Below are 18,715 nucleotides of genomic sequence, written 5' to 3'. Positions count from 1 at the left end.
ATTATGTGGCAGACAGTGACAGGTGTTATGGAGAAAGGAGAAGCAAAGTGGGGAGGGAAGGAGAGCTGGAGGGAGCAGGTCACAGGGTTCAGTGGGGCTGGGAGGGAAATCTCAGCCAGAAGGCGGCATCTGAGCAAGCCGCTAACAGGAGTGAGGGGGAAAGTCATGCGGACTTCAGGACACGGGTGCTCCAGGTGCAAGAAGCAGTAAGTGCAAAGGCCTTGAGGTTGGACTATGCCTGGTGTGTTTGGGGAACAAGGGGTCTGGGTGCCTGGACCAGAGAGAATGAAGGGGGAGTAGGAGGCAATTAGATCAGAAAGAAAGGAGATCAGATCGTGCAGGGCCCTGCATGCCCTGGGAAGGACGTTGGTTGCTAATCTCAATGATACAGGAGTCACCGGAGAGTTCTGAACAAGGAACGACACGACTTGACATCTGTTTGGCAAGCAAGGAGGGCTCGTTGTTCCAGATAAAGCTCTCGTAAGAGCGGAAAGTGGAAAATGAGTTTGCTTCCAACAGGTGCTTAGTCTACTCTGTATGTCTACTATGTTCAAGTCACTTTTGATTCCAAGTCAAGATTCTTTTTTTTTTAAATTTTTTTTTATTTTTAATTTTGGGGGGAAGAGGTAATTAGGTTTATTTATTATTATTATTATTTTTAATGGAAGCACTGGGGATTGAACCCAGGACTCTGTGCACACTAAGCACACATTCTACCACTGAGCTATACCCTGCCCACCCCAGTCAAGGTTCTGGGTCGCCAATATTCACTCAGTTGGGTTCTGTGTCTAAAACAGGAGCTGTGGACCCAAGCGGCTGGGCTTGCACTTGAGGGACCTGGTTCTGATGTGACATTTGAGCAGCCGTGCATGGTTAGTGACAAAGACCCGGAGCCAGTCTCTCGGGCTCCTATCTCCCTCTGCCACTTGGCTGGTGACCTTGGCCAAGTTGCATTAACCTCTCTGTGCCTTGGCATTGTCACCTGTAAAAAGGAGTGACCCTGGCTGGCACTGACACTTTAGAAGACACCAATAGATATAGAACTACTCCGTCCACTACAGGAGCCACCGGCCACACGCTGAGAACTTGATCGTGGCCAGTCTGGACTGAGACGTGCGGTAAGGGTAAAACACACTGGGATTTTGAAGACTTCATATGAAACTCATGAATGGGTTTTCTGTTGATAACAAGTTGAAACAAGAACATTTTGGATACACTGGATTAAATAAAATACTCAAGTTCATTTCACCTGCTTGTCTGACTTTTTAAAATGTGGCTACTAGAAAAATTTAAATCACCCACGTGGCTCTACTGGGCAGGGTGGCCCTAGAGTGCTTAGCTCGGTGCCGGGAACACAGCAGACACTCACTCAGTGGCGCAGTGGGAGCAGCCATCTCGGGGCGGGACGCGGGGACAACCCTGAACCAAATAAACAAGAGCCGGATTTGTTCTGTGGGGGCTTATCTCCCACAGGCAAACCAAGTGAGGCAACTGCTTCTGACATCACAGATAATCCGAGGGCGGGACGCTCTTTTGGAGGCTGCTGAATCCATCCCCCTGCTTCTGGCAAAGCGGCTGGTGGTCATCACCCCGTGTGGTCATCCCCCAGGGCTGCCATAACAAAGGACCATAATCTGGGGGCCTGACAACAGAACTGTGTTGTCTCATGGTTCCGGAGTCTAGAGGTCTGAGATGAAGGTGTGGGCGGGGCTGGTGCCTCCCCAGGGCTGTGGGAGAGAGGCTGTGGCCTCTCCCCTGGCTTCTGGTCACTGGCTGGCCATCTTCAGCATTCCTTGACTTGCAGACTCATCACTCTGAGCTTAGCCTTCACCTGCATCTGGGGTTCTCTCTCTGTGCATCCATGTGTTCAGATTCCCCCTTTTATATAAGGACACCAATCAGATTGGATTAGGGTCCAGTCTAATGACCTCAACCTACTCAATGACATCTGCAGTGGCCCTTGGATGCATCATGATTTTTACCTTCTGTGTTTTATTTAGCTTTGGCATCCTGAGGCCTTGCCACCTGGGGAAGGACTGTCCCTTCCAAGGTTGGCCAGTTCCTAGAGACAGCAAACCTTTGCTGGTGAGCACACCTCTGCTATGCAAACCCACCAATCCCAGCCCATACCTGACCTGCCTCCTTTTACCAAGTTCTTGTGGTCCAGGACTCTTCCTGCCCTAAATCACCCTTTACGAGGCAACTAGGGGTCACCCTTTTAGCCAAAGCCTCCTGAAATTAGTCAAACTAGCCAATCCTCAACCTGCCTCGCCCACTCCTTCCTGCGAAAACCACAATAAAGGCTCTCACCCTCCTTTCCCTTCACTTTCTGCCTTCTGACCATCCCTGGTACTTCCCATTTAGCCCTGCACAGCATCCATGCCTCCTGGTTCTATAGGTCTGTGGGTTTAAGACTTCTTCCTTCAGGACAGTCATTTCTGTGTCTGCATGCCCCCATCTTCCTCTAAAGCTCTTTTGCATCAGTATTTGCCTGATCTTCCTTACAAGCCTGGGGGTGACAGAGGAGGGAACCACAGCCCAGAAAAGTTAGGTGACCTGCCCCCAAGTCCAGGAGGTGGCAGCAGGGCCAGCGACCTGGCCCTCAGCTCTAAGCTCTCAGCCCCTCAATGGGACCATGTGACATTCTCATTTCTGATGCAGAGTATCATTTATGATGGTTACATTTTTAAAAAGACATCATCTTTTTGGTGTCTTGTGAAAAAGCAATGCTATTCTTTCTAATAGTGTGTGTGTGTGTGTGTGTGTTTGTGTTGGCTGTGGGGGCAGAATTTCTTCATATAAAGAAATGAGCCGACCTTGTTTGAACTTCACCGCAAAGATGCTATGGGATTCTGTTCCATGTTCTGAAGTTAGGGGCAGGGAAACTGAGGCACACGGAGGTCAGGGACGTCCTTAGGATCACAGTTCGGGGTCTACATTGGAACTCAGCTCTCGCACGTCAAGGCCTGGGCCAGGTGCGCAGGCCTCACTGGGGGCAATATTTAACTACCTCGATTCCTCTCTCCTCCCTCTTCATCAAGAGATGATAGCTTTTTTTCAAACATAACCATCATAAATGATTGTCTGCAAACTGGGGTGGTAGAGCCTTTGCCAAGGGAAGCCACCCAGAAGGCCTTTGCTGGGAGCTGAAGGCGAGTGGCTTCTAGACCCTCTCACCCCATGACCTGGAGGAGGCTGGTTCCAGGGGGCACAGAGCCAGCCAAAATCAGCGGTCAAAGGGGCCCAGGGGTCTACAGCTTTGGCATCCAGGGCTGGGGAGTCCAGCCAGCACGATGCTCTGCTGTTTCTCCCACGCATGTGGTTCTCCTCCTGCCCCACCTTCTCTGATGGCTCCCACCTGCAGCCCCCAGGGACGCCTGGGTCGCCTGGGTCGCCACTCCTGATTTAGAGCAACTGAGAGAGGGGACGTGACTCAGGTCAGCTGCCAGCTAACAACGGAGCAGGGACGGGGACCCCGATTCCCAGCTGTCTGGTTTGGGTCCGTGTCTGAGAATCTGCCCCCTAATTCCGAGTGGCCCACAGCTCCCTCCAGGTCCTGACTCCTGCCCTTGGCATCCACCCCATGACCAGCCCAGAGGAGGGGGGAGATGAGGCACCAGGGGCCCCCGGAAGGGCAGCCTCTGAAGCGGAGGGGCCAGGCTGAGAGCCGCTGGGAGGATGTGCTGTGAACACAGATAATGCCCGTCTGCGTGGGTTGCAGACATCTGGGATTTGACAGGCAGTGCTCAAATCCTGTGGGATTTGTAAGCCTGTTTGTCCACATTTCTATGAATTGGATAAAGAGAAAAAGAACAGCTTCTACGTGCAGTGCCGGAGGGAGCTGCGCTTTGAGAACCTTCGTATGATATCGCTGGAGGTCAAAGGGCAGATGCCATCGCCTGCACTTGACAGAGGGGAGCCTGGAGCCCAGGAGCATCAGGGCATTTATCTGGATCCCCAACTCGATGCCTAGTGGGTGGCCTGCCCGCCCCCCAGCCCTGAGCTCTGTCCCACAGCTCTGGCAGCCCTTGTGTACAATGTCACCACAACCATCCCTTCAGCTGCCTGGACCAAAAGAGGGGCAGCCCCCAGAAGCAGCCACACAGCTTCCTCCCAGGACCTGGAAATCGGGCCTACGACAGCGCAGTCTCGCCCAGCCTCGGCTGTCTTTTGAATGGAGCAGATGTTTTTTGCCACATGGATGAAAAAGCAGAAGAAAGCCCATCAGTATATGGAGATGAGAATAAAAGACAGCGTGAGAGGCAGAGGGTGAGAGACAGAGGTGCTGTGCTCCCTGCAGCCTCCCAGGCCTCACCCCAGAGCTCCCTGGAGCCTGACTGTTCAGACCTATGGTTCCCGGTGACACCCACATCCTTACAAGACACCCTTCTGTTTGCTAACACCAGATGAAGCTGGTTTCCGATTCAGCGGGGTAAGCGGAGATCTGCAGCCTCAGTGTCCTGAACTCCCTCCACCAGCCACTTACACTGCACCTGGCAGAGCAGAGGATAACGGGCTCCCAGAACGGCCCCATCCCCCGTCCTGCCAGCACTGCTCTAATAGACGGGGCCGGACACCTGGCTCCCGCGCCTCCTTCAGGGCAGAGAGCCGAGGCTCAGGGAGGCGACAGATCTGACCAGGATCACACAGATATGATAAAGGAACCCAGAGAGCCCCTAGGCCAGGCCTCGGCCTCTGCTGAAAGGTGATCCAGATATCCTTGGCTGATCGTAGTTGGGCCGGGGGTATTTGGTGGGGACAAAAGCCAAGGCCAGTGATCTTGGCCAGCTCCCCGATGGCCCTGGTGACAGAGGCCTCGGGAGTGTGCATTCGTCCAGTCACACATGCCTACAGCCCCACGGAGCCCCTTCTACGCTGGGCCCAGCCCCAGTGCTGGGGACACAGCAGGGAGCATGCTGATCTGGAGCCTGTGTTTCTAGAGGGACAGGACTTGTGAACAAGATAATGTAGACTTAGGAGTACGATGACATAGACGCCCTAAGGGGATGTGACGAAGATGAGTAGGGTGGGGGCAGGACTGCTTGGGTGGGGTGGCCATGGAAGGCCTCTCGGAGGAGGGGGCATCTGACTGGGGGCCTGATGCTGAGGACAATGTAGCCATTGGAAGCGGGAAACGTCCGAGCGGGAGCAGTAAGTTCAGAGGTCTTGGTTGGACTCTGGCACTTGGCGTGTCCCCGGGACAGAGGAAGGCTGGTGTGGCTGCGGTGGGGGTGTGGCCATGGGAGGGAGCTGGTTTACTCTAGTGCTGGAAGCCATCAGAAAGTTTCCAAACACACCATTTATTGTACCAACTGCTGGGATTCCAGGAGAGAAAGACACATGTCGAGTCCTTAAAATGGGCCAGACCTGTGAACTGGCCATGTCGAGCAGTGGTCTCAGAGGTGGTACAGCAGCCAACGAGGTGACACAGGCCAGGCTCCCAGCCCGGCCTAGGGGGGCCCGGAGGGCTGGAGGCTGAAAGGCTAAGTAGGAACCAGAAAGGCCAAGAAGCGGAGGTGGGAATGGGAGCAGTAGCGGGGAGGATCGGGGACCTGGCGCCGCTGGGGCAAAGTCCTGAGGGCAGGAGCCCAGGACGCTCCCAGGACCAGAGTGACACACTCCACTGTGATGCTACGGTGACCGTGTTCAGGATACAATTTGGCTCCTGTAACCATGAACGCGCCCAATCCAGGTCATCGTGACAACTCACATAGCGGAGGTCCTTCTGTGCCCTTGTCACACTGCCAGCCTGAAGGTCACAAGGCCTGCCAGGCTCCTCATTCCAAGCTTCACTGGAGACCACAGGATTCTGAGACAGAAGGAGCTGGACGGCCGCTCGGCCGAATGGCCTAATACGCCTTTGGGTATCTGAGTCAGCTGGCAGCCAGTCAGCTTCAGGTGACGGTGACACTGGCATCTCCAGAGCAATTCCCCAACTGTGCTCCCTGGGGGCTGTCCTAGCTGGGCAGGAAGGCAGGCCTGCTGTCCCACGTGGCCCCGCCATGAGGTCGCCCTTTGAGCTAATTGACAGAGCAGCACGATGAAGATGACATTTCTAGAAAGATCCAGCGTTTGGCACAGAGGAGCAGGAGCGGGTGGGGCCCTCCAGGGAGAGAAGAGACAGGGCAGGGTTGTTTCAGGCTATGTGTGCAGTCGACTCTCCCGGGAACGCCAGACCGAGGTGCCCATAAAAGCTGACACCTGCCCGGGACACTGGGGATGGGGAGAAAGACGACACCGGGGACTCGACTCTAATTAAGAGACAAGTTGAAAACACAGGAGCCTGTGGCACACAGGGCATGTGCTGACCTGCCAACAGCAGGAGGGCGGCCACTGGCAGGAGCGAGTGAGACCTCAGTCAACCTCTGCCAGGCACGGGGTTCTCTGAGGTGTGTAAACACACTTGAAGTGTCACTCCGCTGGCAATCAAGCCGTGAAAATCAAAGCAATTAGGAGATGTCATTGTTCTGTCTGTCAAACTGGAAAAATCGTTTAAAAATAATACATCAATCTGAGAGAGGTATGGTGAAACGCAGACTTTCTATTTGCCAAGGGTGCTGGCTGTCTGGGGTGCAATTAGGCCAAAACGTATGCAGAGGTTTTAAATAACCACAGACCCTCACCCTGGGGTTCCACCTCAAAGAATCCACCACAAGGAAGTAACCAGAGGCGTCTGCAAACTTGCATGAATGCAGATGTTCAGTTCAGCAAAGAAAACAACTCACATTTCTAACAAAAGGAGACAGGTTCAATGAACAGATCTATAAAACGCCCTCTTATGGGGCCATAAAAAGTTAAATTTTCAGAGTTATAATGACAGGAAACTTACCACTCAGAAAGAGGAAAAAAGTCAGTAATAAGATGTACAGGAAAATACCTGATTGTTTAAAATACACACGTATACGTAAGGATAAAGCCAGAACGAAACACAATAAACCTTCCACAGTGGTGAGATTCCGGGAGGGGGTTTATTCTCGTCACAATACTTGTCCACATTTCCCAAGCCTCCAAGGAACCAGTTTTATAATCAGCAAAATAAAACTGCTTTCATTTTTAAAGGAAAAAAACTGAGTCACCTTGGAGTCACCTGGGAGAAAGGACCCGTGTGAACTCCAGGCAAGCATTGGCTTGTGTCCCTTTGGCTGAGTTACTGTTTCTTTTGTCAGTATGATAAGAAGTCCCCAGTCCTCTGACCAAATCAGGCCCTCATAGTGTCTGACATCAGGAAACGGAAGCAGAGGTGCTGGGAGATGGGGGCAGGACCCCCCAGAAGGCCATGAGTCCTGCCTGGTAAGCGGGCAGGGTTAGTGATGGAACTGGCAGGGGACCCGTCATGAGCCACCCGCCACCCCCAGGGAGGACTCTGCCAGCCAGCAGGGTCCGCCCTGCAGGGACCTAGCCACCTAAGCCCGGATGCTCCAGGCACTACAGTGGACCATGGCTGGGAGGCTGTCCCCACCCAGAGGGCCAGGGTGAGCAGAACCAAGGCACCACCTGTGCCTGTGTTCCACCTCCCCGCCCCCCGCCTCCCCTGCCTACCGTTCAGGGCCTGGGTACGCGATCAGCTCAGATCTCCCCTCTGGGACCGCGGGCTGTGACCCGCAGGCCATACGAGGCTGTGGCTACAAAGGAAGGTAAAAGTCCTGCCCCCACCCCCAGCACCTGCGCGGCCCCTCCTGAGATGCACTCCCAGGGCATGGTGTGGCCTGTGTGCCCAGGGAAGCCTGCTGGCCCCAGGCCCTTCTGAGCTCAGAGACAGCCCCTTGCCTGCCGGCTACAGCTTCTCACACCCAGTGGCCTTTCCTGCCTGAGAGCAAGGCTGGGACACGCGAGACATCCTGCCGGCCCAGAGCCCCAGGTTGCCTGCCACACAGACAACTGCCCACTGGGTCCCAACAGCGGGGTCTCTGGAGGGACCTGGCCCCTCCCCCCCCAGGCCTCAACTTCCCAATCTTTAATCCCAGCAGTGGTTTTCCGGCTTTTGTGAGTGGGCACTGCAAGCCCCTGGTGGCGGTAGTGCTGGGGGAGGGGTGGGATTAAAATGCAGGTCCCCAGGCCTCTTCCCCCAGGCGCACACCCAGCAAGCCTGGGGACCCAGGACTCCGCATGTCAAGCAAGCTCCCCAGGTGATGAGCACACAGAGGGTTAGCACCACCCGTGTGTTTTCGTTCCCTACCAGCCTCGCTGGGCTGCCATCAACCTAAACCGGAGGCAATGGGAGGACTGGAAGGCTTTCAAGATCCCTGCCTGCTGAGAAGGGTGGGGTCCTGATGCTTCGCTGTCTCCCCAGACCCTCCCCATCTCTCCCTCTCTACCCGACTGGTCATCTGAGCGACTCCCCAGGTCTCTTGCTTCCAGGTCAAGAGGGAAGGTCACTGTCCCCTTGGCAACACGCTATCCCACATGGCCTGGGACCCATGGTGTCTAGAAAGAACCAATAAACCCAGTGCAGCATCTGGGGCGGGGAGGTCAGCCAGTCGTCACCTAGGAGAGTCAGACGGTAGGACAGTGATGGGGCTATTCCCCACCCCCGCCCTCCATCCTGTGCCATCAGAGAGAACCAGGAGTGGGGCCCAACCCCCCTGCGTGCGAGCCCATCTCGGCCACTAGTGATCGGACCCCGTGCAAAGCACTTCACTCGTTTGCTTCTTATTGGGTGAACTGTGGGGAAAGGAACCTGCCAGACACAGAGACGGCACCCGTGACAATGTACACCATAAAGTAGAGCCACCGGGGAAAATACAGGGCGGCCAAGGATTGTTGAATGGCAGAAAAACAACAGATAATTTTGGGTGTGTATATCCCAAACATTGCATGGGGCATACTTATAATACAAAATATTATTCATTGTTTTTCTGAAATTCAGAGGGAGTTAGGCCTCCCAGAGTTTTGTTTGTTTTCTTGCTTGGGGCTTGTTTGCTTGCTTGTTTTTGCTAAACTGGCAGGTGGGCATCCTGGCAGGCATCCGCCGCCCTCTCCCTTCAGACCCAGTACCCGCAGGGCAGCTCCTCCCGAGTCCTCAGACCTAGACCTCCTCCTCCAACCCAGCCTCAAAGGAGCCAAAGCAGAGGGGACCAGTGGCCCCATGGTGCTCCTTGCTCTGTGACTGAGTGTGCCCATCAGTGCGGCGGTGGCTCCACTGGCAGACCATCACATTTTTGTGCTGTCAGAGCTACTCAGGGTCACTTGCTCTGTTCAGTTTGCTTCTCCAGCGGAGGAGGGAACAGGGGAGGTGAAGGAAAAGCAATGAGGATGAGGTCCCCTCAGCTCGGTCCTCTGACTCTCCTCCCCTGGGAGAGGCAGGGCGCCTGCCTAGAAAGCCCTGGAGCTCAGGGCTTCCCTTGGCAGAAAGTGGGTGGTCAGCATGGCTGGGAGCCAAAAGGTCCTAGTGGACCCCCAGCTGTTTTTAACTCTCAGTGTGACCTTGGGCAAGTCACTCCCATCACCTCTCCGAGCCTTCTGGAGAAAATAGGATAATAATAACAGCACGAATGCTTACTAGTACTTACTGTGTGTCAGGCTCGGTTCTTACTTCATAACTAACACCCTTCTAATCCTCCCAACAGCCCTGCGAGGTGGGCGCTAGTATCGTCCCCATTTTACAGGTGAGGAAACTGAGAGGCAAAAGGGCACAGAGCTAGTAAGAAGCAGAGGCAGGATGTGAACCAAGCAGCTCTGCGCCAGGGTCTGGCTCTTGGTCGTTCCCCCGCTGCCCCTGCGAGGCCCAGACGCAGTGGAAGGAGGGGAGGGGGTGGCTGACGTGCAGCGATCACCTGCTCCGCGCCAAGATCACCGCGCCCTTGACAGAGCTGACCTCGTTCAAGCCTCACCGCAAAGATGCTATGGGGTTCTGCTCTGTGGTCTGAAGAGGAGGCAGAGAGGTCAGGGACTTCCCTGGGATCATAAATCGGAACTCAGCCCTCTCATGTGAAGGCCTGGGCCAGGCCCTCCACACCCATCCCACCTCCGGTTCACAGAGCTGGGGACACTGCTCTGGCCGCACAACCTGGGCAGCGGGCAGTGAGGCCAAGCTGCTCTTGGTACTTCACCCCGAGGTGCCGGAAGCCCTCAGGCTGCCCTCCCACTGTCTCTGTCCGCTTCCCCCTGAATGAGACCGACCCTCCTCCAGGGCCTGGACCCTGTCTGTTGCTTTGGACCGGTGCCCCCTGACCCCCAGCCACACCTCCCCATCTGGTGTCTCTTTTCTTTCCTATAATACAGACAGCAGGAAAAACAACATTTTCTATCCTCACTGCCCTTTCATTTACCCACATTATCTGGTTTTGATCCTGACAATCACTGGTCAGATGGACTGGCCAGCCTTCCCATGTCCTGACTTCACACAGAAGAGGAGGCTCAAAAAGCTTAAGTGACTTGCTCAGAGTCACCCCAGTTTTTAAGCCAGGACTCCAACCTATGCCTTCAGACTCTAAACCAAGGACTTCCTAGAGACTTCAGAAGTCAACCAAAGTCCTTTAGAGATGAGGAAGCCGAGGCCCAGACAGGATACGTGTCCTATTCAAGGTCACAGTCACCCGTGGCAGAACTGAGACTGAAACCCACAGCTCCTGACCCCCTAACTCCGAGCCCTCATGTGAATGATGGTGGGAACCAATTATACCACCACAATGGGGGTTCATGAAGCCAAATCCACGGCAGGAGCCGTCAGAACCATACCCCCGTTCCACAGCGGGGCCCGGATCCAGACTTCCCTGTCTCCACGACAGTCTTCTGATGGGGAAGGCCTGGGAAGCCAGGCAGGAGAATGCAAGCATTCACTTTAAAGGCAGGGGACTCTGTACCTTGCAGGTCAGATCTTTTTAGGACCTGCTTGTGTGGAAGAGGCAGCCTGGGCCGAAAGCGCCAGAGCAGGGGCCCGCGTCTGCGGAGGAGGGATTGCCGCGCTACTCGGCATGTGTGCTTAGTGACAGCACAGAAGGAATAAGTGAGCACGGGAATTCAGGGCAGAGAAGAGCAGCATCCTCGAATTCTCAATAAACAGAAAAAAAATATATATATATATACCAAAGATAAATCCACATCTATGTCATCTTTCATAACATGGGTCTTACAGCTCTGGTTCCTACTCTACCAAACCCTCCAGGGCAAGGTGGGAGGTGGAGTCTGGCTCTGAGCAGTCACTGCTGGGAGCCAGGCTCACCTGCTCACCAGCGGCAGACTGGAATCCACTGAAGGTGTGGCCATTCCACCTGCTCCCTGTCCCGGGGCTCATCCCTCTGGATGCTGGGGTCCCCTCTTCTTGGCTCTGCCTTTGCTTCCTTCCTGCTGGCCTTCACAGGCCCCCTCATGTTCCTATTTGCCAGGTGGGCATGTATGTCCAGGTCATCACCAGAAAAGTGCACCAGGCAAACAGGGTGCACCAGCCCGCAAGATTTTTGTTCAGCAATTTCACATCTGGGCTGAAAAGCTACGAAACAGCAAATCTTTGAGGCATCACTGGCTGCTGTTATCCTCACCAGGAAAATTCCTCAGCCCGTTAGATGAAAGAACAAATCAGGGGCTGAGAAAACAGAAACCTACTCAGGCACCGGGTGCTGCTGGAGAGCTCTCAGGACTGGCTGCCTCTCTCTCCGTGTTCAGCGTGGTGAGAACGGTGCTGAGCTGATGCTCACTTAGGAGGGGCCCAGAAATAACCCACGCCCACAAGTACTAGGGCCCAAGGCCCCATGAGACGATCTTGGAAAGCCAGGTCCCCAACATTGTTGGCGGAAAGGGGACGAAAAGCCGGACAACGAGGCCCAGAAAGTCCAGAGAATTCCGGACGCGCCCCTCCCCACTCCCCTTTCCTAGCAGAGTCCGAGGAAAAGTTCAGGCTGGGGACCTGCGAGGGACACACCGGAGGAACTCTCCTCCAGGACGGTGGCCAGGAGCACCCGCGCCTCCCCTTCCAGGCTCAAGCCGAGGCCCCGGCCGCGAGGCTCGCGGGCTGCGGCGGCCTCTCCCGCGCGCTCCCCTCCTCCGTCTCCCGGCCCCGGCCCCGGCCCCGGCCCGGCAGGCTCACCTTTGGGCAGCTTGGACTCGTTCTCCTGCATCCAGGAGAAGAGATGGGCGAAGTCGCAGTCGCAGAGCCAGGGGTTCCCGTCCAGGCGCAGGGTGCGCAGCGCGGGCAGCGCGGCCAGGGCGGCCACGCTGAGGCCGCGCAGGTTGTTGTCGTTGAGCTCCAGCACCTGCAGCGACTCCAGGGTCTCGAAGGCGGCCTCGTGCACGCCCGCCAGGTGGTTGTTGGCCAGGCTCAGCTTGACCAGCCTCCCAGCCGAGCGGAAGGCGCCGGCTCCCAGCTGGGTCAGGTTGTTGTAGCTGAGGTCGAGGAAGGCGAGCTTGGCCGAGCCGCTGAACGTGCCCTCCTCCAGCGAGCGCAGCGAGTTGTTCCTGAAGTCCAGGTAGACCAGGTCGCCGTAGAAGATGAAGAAGTCCTCGGGGATGCGCTGGATGCGGTTGCCCGCCACCAGCAGCTTGCGCACGTCCAGGGGGAAGGGGTCGGGCACGCTGGGCAGCCCGCGGTCGCGGCAGTCCACGGTGTGCGGGTCGGTGCAGGCGCAGCCCGCGGGGCACGCGTGTCCGGGCCGGAGCAGCAGCAGGAGGCTGCAGAGCCCGAGCGCCGTGGCGGCGGCGGCGGCGGGGGCGCGGGGGGCGGCGCGGGGGCGCATGGCCGGGGACCCGCGCGAGCGGCGGCGACGCGGACGCGCTCTGGAGCCGAGCCCTGGCGCGGGGCGGCGCGCGGGGTCCGAGAGGCCGGGCGCGGGGAGACGGAGGGCGGCCGGGGCGGGGGGGGGGGGTGCGCCCGGGCGCGCGGGGGCGATGGAGCGCGGCGCGGACCGACTAGGGAGCCCGGGGCGGCCGGGACGGAGGGGGGGAGAGCCGGGGAGGGAGGCGCGAGGGACTCGCGAAGGATTTGGCAGGACAGGAAATTAACCCGCTGGAAAATCCCGGAGGAGAGGCGGGAGCGGTAGGGGTGGCGGAGTGGCCGTCGCCCAGCGCGGCCCCGCCCGGGCAGCTTATTTCCGACACCGGGCAATAAGACCTGTCGCGCGCACTTGGCGCGGAGCACTCGACAACCAAGTTCAGTTACCAAGCGCCCCCCACCTCGGAGGTTTCCAGAGGGCGTGTCGGGGGGCGTGGGCCCCACACACCCGCGTCCGCGCCCGCCTAGCGCCAAAGCGCGCTCCCCACGCGCCACCCCGGTTGCAAAAGGGAGCGCGACCTGGGTCACTCTGGCTCTGCAACCGGGGCAATCCCGGCGGCTCGCTCTCGGGGGGCCGCGCCAGGGTCTAACGACCTGGGTTTGAGCGAAACTCCAGGGGGCTCCAGGGAGCTCCAGGGTGGCCGGTCTTCCTTCCTCCTTTCCTCTACCCACACTTAACCCATCTCAGCGGGGCAGGCTCTGCCAGGACCCCTGCTGTGGCCCTAAGGAAGGCCAGGGCCAGTCAGCAGTTTCCATGCTGGCTCTGAGTTCGTCGTGAAGCTGGCAGCCACCTGGGCCCGGATCTGCTGCTGGTCTAAACGAGACCCAACGGAGAGGCACTGAGGCCTGGGGACAGAGGCCAAGGTTCCCAGCTGAGTGGCCTCAGTACCAGTGCCTCCACCTCTCTGGACCCCCTGAATCCCATCTGTAAATTGGGAAAAGGTAACAGGTATGACACCAGCCTTGGGAGAAGACCACAGAGTCAAGAAACTAAGTTTAAAAATGATTTTTTTCCCTCTCGATTTCTACTCCCTCCCCAACAAACCCCCAGCTTCGCTCCCCAAAGAAGATGGTCAGAGAGATGCCAAGGCTGAAAGGGCAGCAAGGAGGGGGTGAGTGTAGCCTCAGACACGTCCCCACCCCCAAGCCAAACTCCTTTCCCTCCCCAGCCCCACTTTAGAAACTTTTTTTCTAGGGAGAGGTCCCCACAGAGCCACCAAGAGATTGTCCTGCAGTTGGCTATTTTGATCCAAATGTCCTGGGATTGATAAGCTCTCCCTGGACCAAAATAACCCGGGAACAGCTGTTGGGCAACAGGCCCTCAGAGACCCTGCACTGGCCCCTGGCCCCACGGGGATTGGAGGAGGTTTGAATCCTGAAGCCACAAGGCTAAGCCCTCGGCCTTTTTCCAGAGGTACGTGCAGCTTGGTGCCTTCCGATGGAGCAAAAATCTAAGCCTCTGGGACGGAGCCAAGATCTCAACAGAGGACGAGTGTTTGCAGGAGCCCGGACTGGGGGAGGGGGTGTACAGAGGCACTGCGGAGAGCTCCGAGGCATTTGGGGTCTTACAGCTCTTTCCCTGCTTACACCCCAGGCCTCCACGCCAGACCTCCCGAGTCCCCTTGCCTGTGTCCCCCCTCCCCCAGTGTCCTCAGTTTGTCTTTTCATCCCCAGCTGCAGGGGCTCAGCCCCCACTCTGGTCTCATCTCCTTAAAGAGGCAGGTGCTGGGAGAATAGTCTGAATGGTCCCAGAGTGGGTGAACGCCCCAGGCTGCATAAATGATGCATGATTGCAGTGTCAGAGTGAAGGTGGGTGGCAGACGAATTGGGGCTCCCACCCCCCACCCCCTGTCGCCACCCTCCAGTAACACTCTGGAATGATCTGTTACACCCCCCACCCCTCCAGCCTCAGGCTGGGTTCCAGCTCCTCACTCCAGTACTGAGGGGAACCTATTTCTTACTGGTTTGAGCCCCAAGCATTGTTGCTTCAGGACACCTGCGTTTGGTTGGGCTGCTGTCTTGCATGCGTGAGTCCTTGTGCCTGTGTGTCTAAGTGGGCACTAGCCCTCTCCGCAGAGTGGTCTGGTTAGGTGGAGCCCTGGCCTGGGCGTCAGGCCCCTGGACCCAGTCCCGGCCCTACCATTAGCCACAGAACCCTTCCCGGGCCAATCTATCTCTCTGGAGAAGTACTTCCCCGCCTGGGATCCCTGGGCCCCCGAGGATCAAGTCTTTTCAGAATTTCAAAATATCCGGTGAAAACTGGGCCTTTGTTTAGGAGGCAGTCACCCAGAGCAAATGCCGCAGTTCTTGGCAATGAACTCAGGGGTAGTTCTTTTGTGCTGAGCAGAAGCTGGTGACTTTGATTAAGGAAAACAGATGAAATTCTACCTAATAAGTGCAGCACATTTAACAAGGTCCTGCAAAACGGGGAGGCGTGGTAGTAAAATAATAAAAGGGGTCCCCAGTAATGAAAATGTTGAGAAATAATGGTCTTGGCCTTGGTTGCCTCATCTTGAAACTAGAAAGAAAATACCTTCCCTCTCCCCTTCCACAGCCGTTATGAAGGCCACGTGGGGCAATATCGGTGTGGAACGTGATCTGGAAAGTGTTTGGAGAGACGCTGCATATAAAAGTGGCCATAAGTCTTGCTGTGGCAGGAACTCCTTGCTTCTTGCTCTGAGTGTCCGCCAAAGTGCCTTGAATCCAAATCTAAAGCATTTTTGTGTTCATAGAGGCAGGAGCAGACTTGGCTGGGGTTCACGGGGAGTAGGGAGGCCCCCCATATTCCAGGACCCCCATGCCTTGGGAAAATGCAAGCTTTGCTACCTCTGATTTTCCTCCAGCAAGGAAAACATAGCCGTGACCTCAGCAAGGTCACGCCGTGAGTCAGGGATAGCTGCTGGAAATAGAACACAGGCATCCCAGATCCCAGCTGCCCCACTCACCCCGCTCCCTCCCCGGGAAGGGGGCCTCTCACAGCCCGAGGACAACCATGGCAGGTGATGGGGAGAGACCTACAAAGACGCGGTTTGTCAGGTTTGTTTCTGTATTTATTCTCAGAGTCAACACACTTCGTGATTCCTATCAAGAGGTTCAAAACAGGGATGGGACAAAAACCCAGGGTGTCCTGATGTTTCCAAAACCTGATGTTATGCCTTCCCCAGCCCACCAAGCAGAACCCCTCACCCCTCCTCTGTGTTCCCCAAGCTACAGAGCACTTCCTGTCTTGTCTTATAAGTGGTCCCTGTCCGACTCCCCATGAGGTTGGACCTTGGGGAACTATGTGGGCGGGGTCTCCAGGGAATCCCCCAGGGAGCATCTGGTCCCTAAGCCAAAACAATCCAGTCATGAGGTTTTCCCCTCTGATTACCAGGCTGACCTCTAAATTAGCCCAAATCCTAGGCCTTACGTTGTAAACAAGATGATGCCAGTATGGTATGTGCAGGAGTCTGAATTTAGGTGCAGACGCTAGGTCTGAATGATAGAGTGTGGCTGGTGTTTGGTGATGTCATTTGGGTTACTGGTGTGTATCACCTCTGATGAGCGCCTGGCTAACCTGGCATCCCGTGGCTCCCAGGAAAGGAGACATGCTCTTGCAAAAAGCCTGGGGATACCCTGATTCACTAGAACTAGCTCTCTGCTCAAAGGACACAGCTCTAAGTCTGTCCCTCAACTCAAACTGCCAACCCTGAGCGCCTCCATGTTCCCACCCCCTGCACTTCCCCACCATCACCACCAGGGGGCACCATCTACCACATCCTGTACTAGTGAGACCTGAATTGTTCCCCTCTCAGGGGATAAGCTCCATCTAGTTTCACCCCTGGAACTAGGAAACAAATCCTTAACCAGCCTCCAGGGGAGGCAGGGTGGTGGTTGTGGTTGGGAACGTGGGTTTGGAGTTAGACAGACTTGAGTCAAACCTGCCTCTTTTCCTTGGCTTCGTCACCTTGGGCAAGTGGCTTAAGGTCTCTAAGCCTCAGTTTTCCCATCAACGAAAGGGGATAATACTAGTGCCTACTTCACTGAGTTGTGATGAGGATTCAGTGAGATAGCTATCAAGTGCTGAGCAGTGAGTCTGACATAGTTATCTATCTTTTTATTTTTTCACCTCGAGCAGGTATTTAGTGGAGGTGTCACTGATTAGGTAAAGAATTCAAGTGTTTGTCTGGAATTTATTTGCTACAGACGCCCTGACATTCTAGGATCAGTGGTAACTCTCCCTGCCCTGAACCTTCTCCGCACTTCAGTGTAGCACATCTCGGACAGACACACGCACACAGACAGCTTTGGTCCTCTCCAGCTCTGACTGCTTGTGTGAACACAGTTATAGGTGAGCAGCTTCCAGCATCCCAGCTTGGATGGTCTAAGCGTGGGCAGACTAATGAGACCAAGGACATGGGGTCAGTCCCTCATCCTGGCGTAAGGAGACATCTGTTCTCTGCTCACGGCCGGCGCTCCTGGTGCTGGCCAGCCATCCAGCAAATGTGCGACCTTGGGTGAGGAGGATGGGGACTGAGCCACCCTGTCTGTCCCAAGAGAAGAATACAGAGCACTCGTCCCAAGAGCCAAGGGCACCACCATCCCACAGACAGGAGGCACATGTCACAGTGAGCTCAGGTGTCATCCCCACTTCCTCTCCCCTCACACCCACCTCCTGTCCATTGGTGCTACATCTCTGCCTCCACTGGCGCCTCCTTAGTTCAAGCTGGCATCCTCTTCTACAGAAGTCCCCACTGGCTTTCCTGCTTCCAGCCTTGCCCAGCCCCCACTCACTCCCCAACACCCAAGAAAGCCAAAGCAAGCCTCTGAAAATATACATCAGACCACAATAGCCAAGGCATGGAAGCAACCTAAATGTCCACTGACAGATGACTGGTGGAGATATATATATCATATATATCATGTATATCTTTTATAAATATATATATGTGATGGAATACTACTCAGCCATAAAAAAGAATAAAATAATGCCATTTGCAGCAACATGGATGGACCTAGAGATGTCACACTAAGCGAAGTAAGCCAGAAAGAGAAAGAAAAATACCGTATGATATCACTTATATATGGAAACAAAAAAAGAGGAGGGGTTCACAAATGAACTTATTTATAAAACAGAGACAGACTCACAGACAGAAAAAAAGTATGGTTACCAGGAGGGAAAGGGGGATGGAAGGAATAAGCTGAGAATTCAGGATTTGTAGATACTAACTACTATACATAAAATAGATAAACAACAAGGTCCTACTGTACAGCACAGGGAACTATATTCAATACCTTGTAATGGCCTATAATGAAAAAAAAATATGAAAAAGAATATATAAATATATATGCATATAAATCTGTATAAACACTATGCTGTACAACAGAAATTAACACAACATTGTAAATTTACTATACTTTAATTTTTTTAAATAGTGTTTTAAAAAAAAGAAAATATACACCAGACATCTGCCTGTTCAGACACCCCCAGTGGCTTCCTGTGAGTGGTAGGCAGACTTCTAAGATGACCCCTCAATGATCCCCTCCTCTTGGTATTCCTTGAGCAGGGGCAGGACTCACAACTTCCTTCTAACAAATAGAATATGGCCAAGGTGACATGCCATTTCTGGGATTAGGTTACAAGAGACAGTGACTTCCATCTTGCTGTCAGATGCACTCTGATGCCTCTTTGGCTTGTGTGCTTTGATGAAGCGAGTTGCTGTACTGGAGTGGCCTGCATGGTGAGGAACTGAGGATGTCCTCGGACTGACAGCCCATGAGGACCTGAGTCCTGCCAACAACCACATGGTTTGGTTGCAGCCTGTGAGGGACCCTGAGCAGATGACCCAGTGAAGGACATGTCCAGATTCCTGACCCACAGAAATGGGGAGATTAAAAATCTGTTTTGTTTTGAACTGCTAAATTTCTGGGAAATTTGTTACACAGAAATAGCTAGCTAATACACCTTGGCACTTGGAATAAAATCTGACTAGGCCTTGCACACTCTAGCCCCACATGCCTGTCTCACCCCAT

The 18,715-nt window shown here is 55.1% G+C and overlaps 1 protein-coding gene across 1 annotated transcript in view; it reads right to left on the bottom strand.

Annotated features, from left to right (window-relative positions):
- LRRC38 (leucine rich repeat containing 38) overlaps window positions 1–12,712 on the bottom strand; it is a 31,625-nt gene extending 18,913 nt beyond the window's left edge. Inside the window, exon 1 of the mRNA XM_074377395.1 lies at window positions 12,023–12,712. Coding sequence (XP_074233496.1) covers window positions 12,023–12,668 — 646 coding nt within the window. The 5' untranslated portion in view covers window positions 12,669–12,712. The remainder of the gene's footprint in view (window positions 1–12,022) is intronic.
- Window positions 12,713–18,715: the final 6,003 nt, after the last annotated feature.

The sequence above is a fragment of the Camelus bactrianus genome, chromosome 13 (genome assembly GCF_048773025.1).
Source record: "Camelus bactrianus isolate YW-2024 breed Bactrian camel chromosome 13, ASM4877302v1, whole genome shotgun sequence".
Taxonomy (NCBI): domain Eukaryota; kingdom Metazoa; phylum Chordata; class Mammalia; order Artiodactyla; family Camelidae; genus Camelus; species Camelus bactrianus.
Note: the sequence above shows the minus strand (reverse complement) of the source record. Positions and strands in the feature narration are given on the sequence as shown.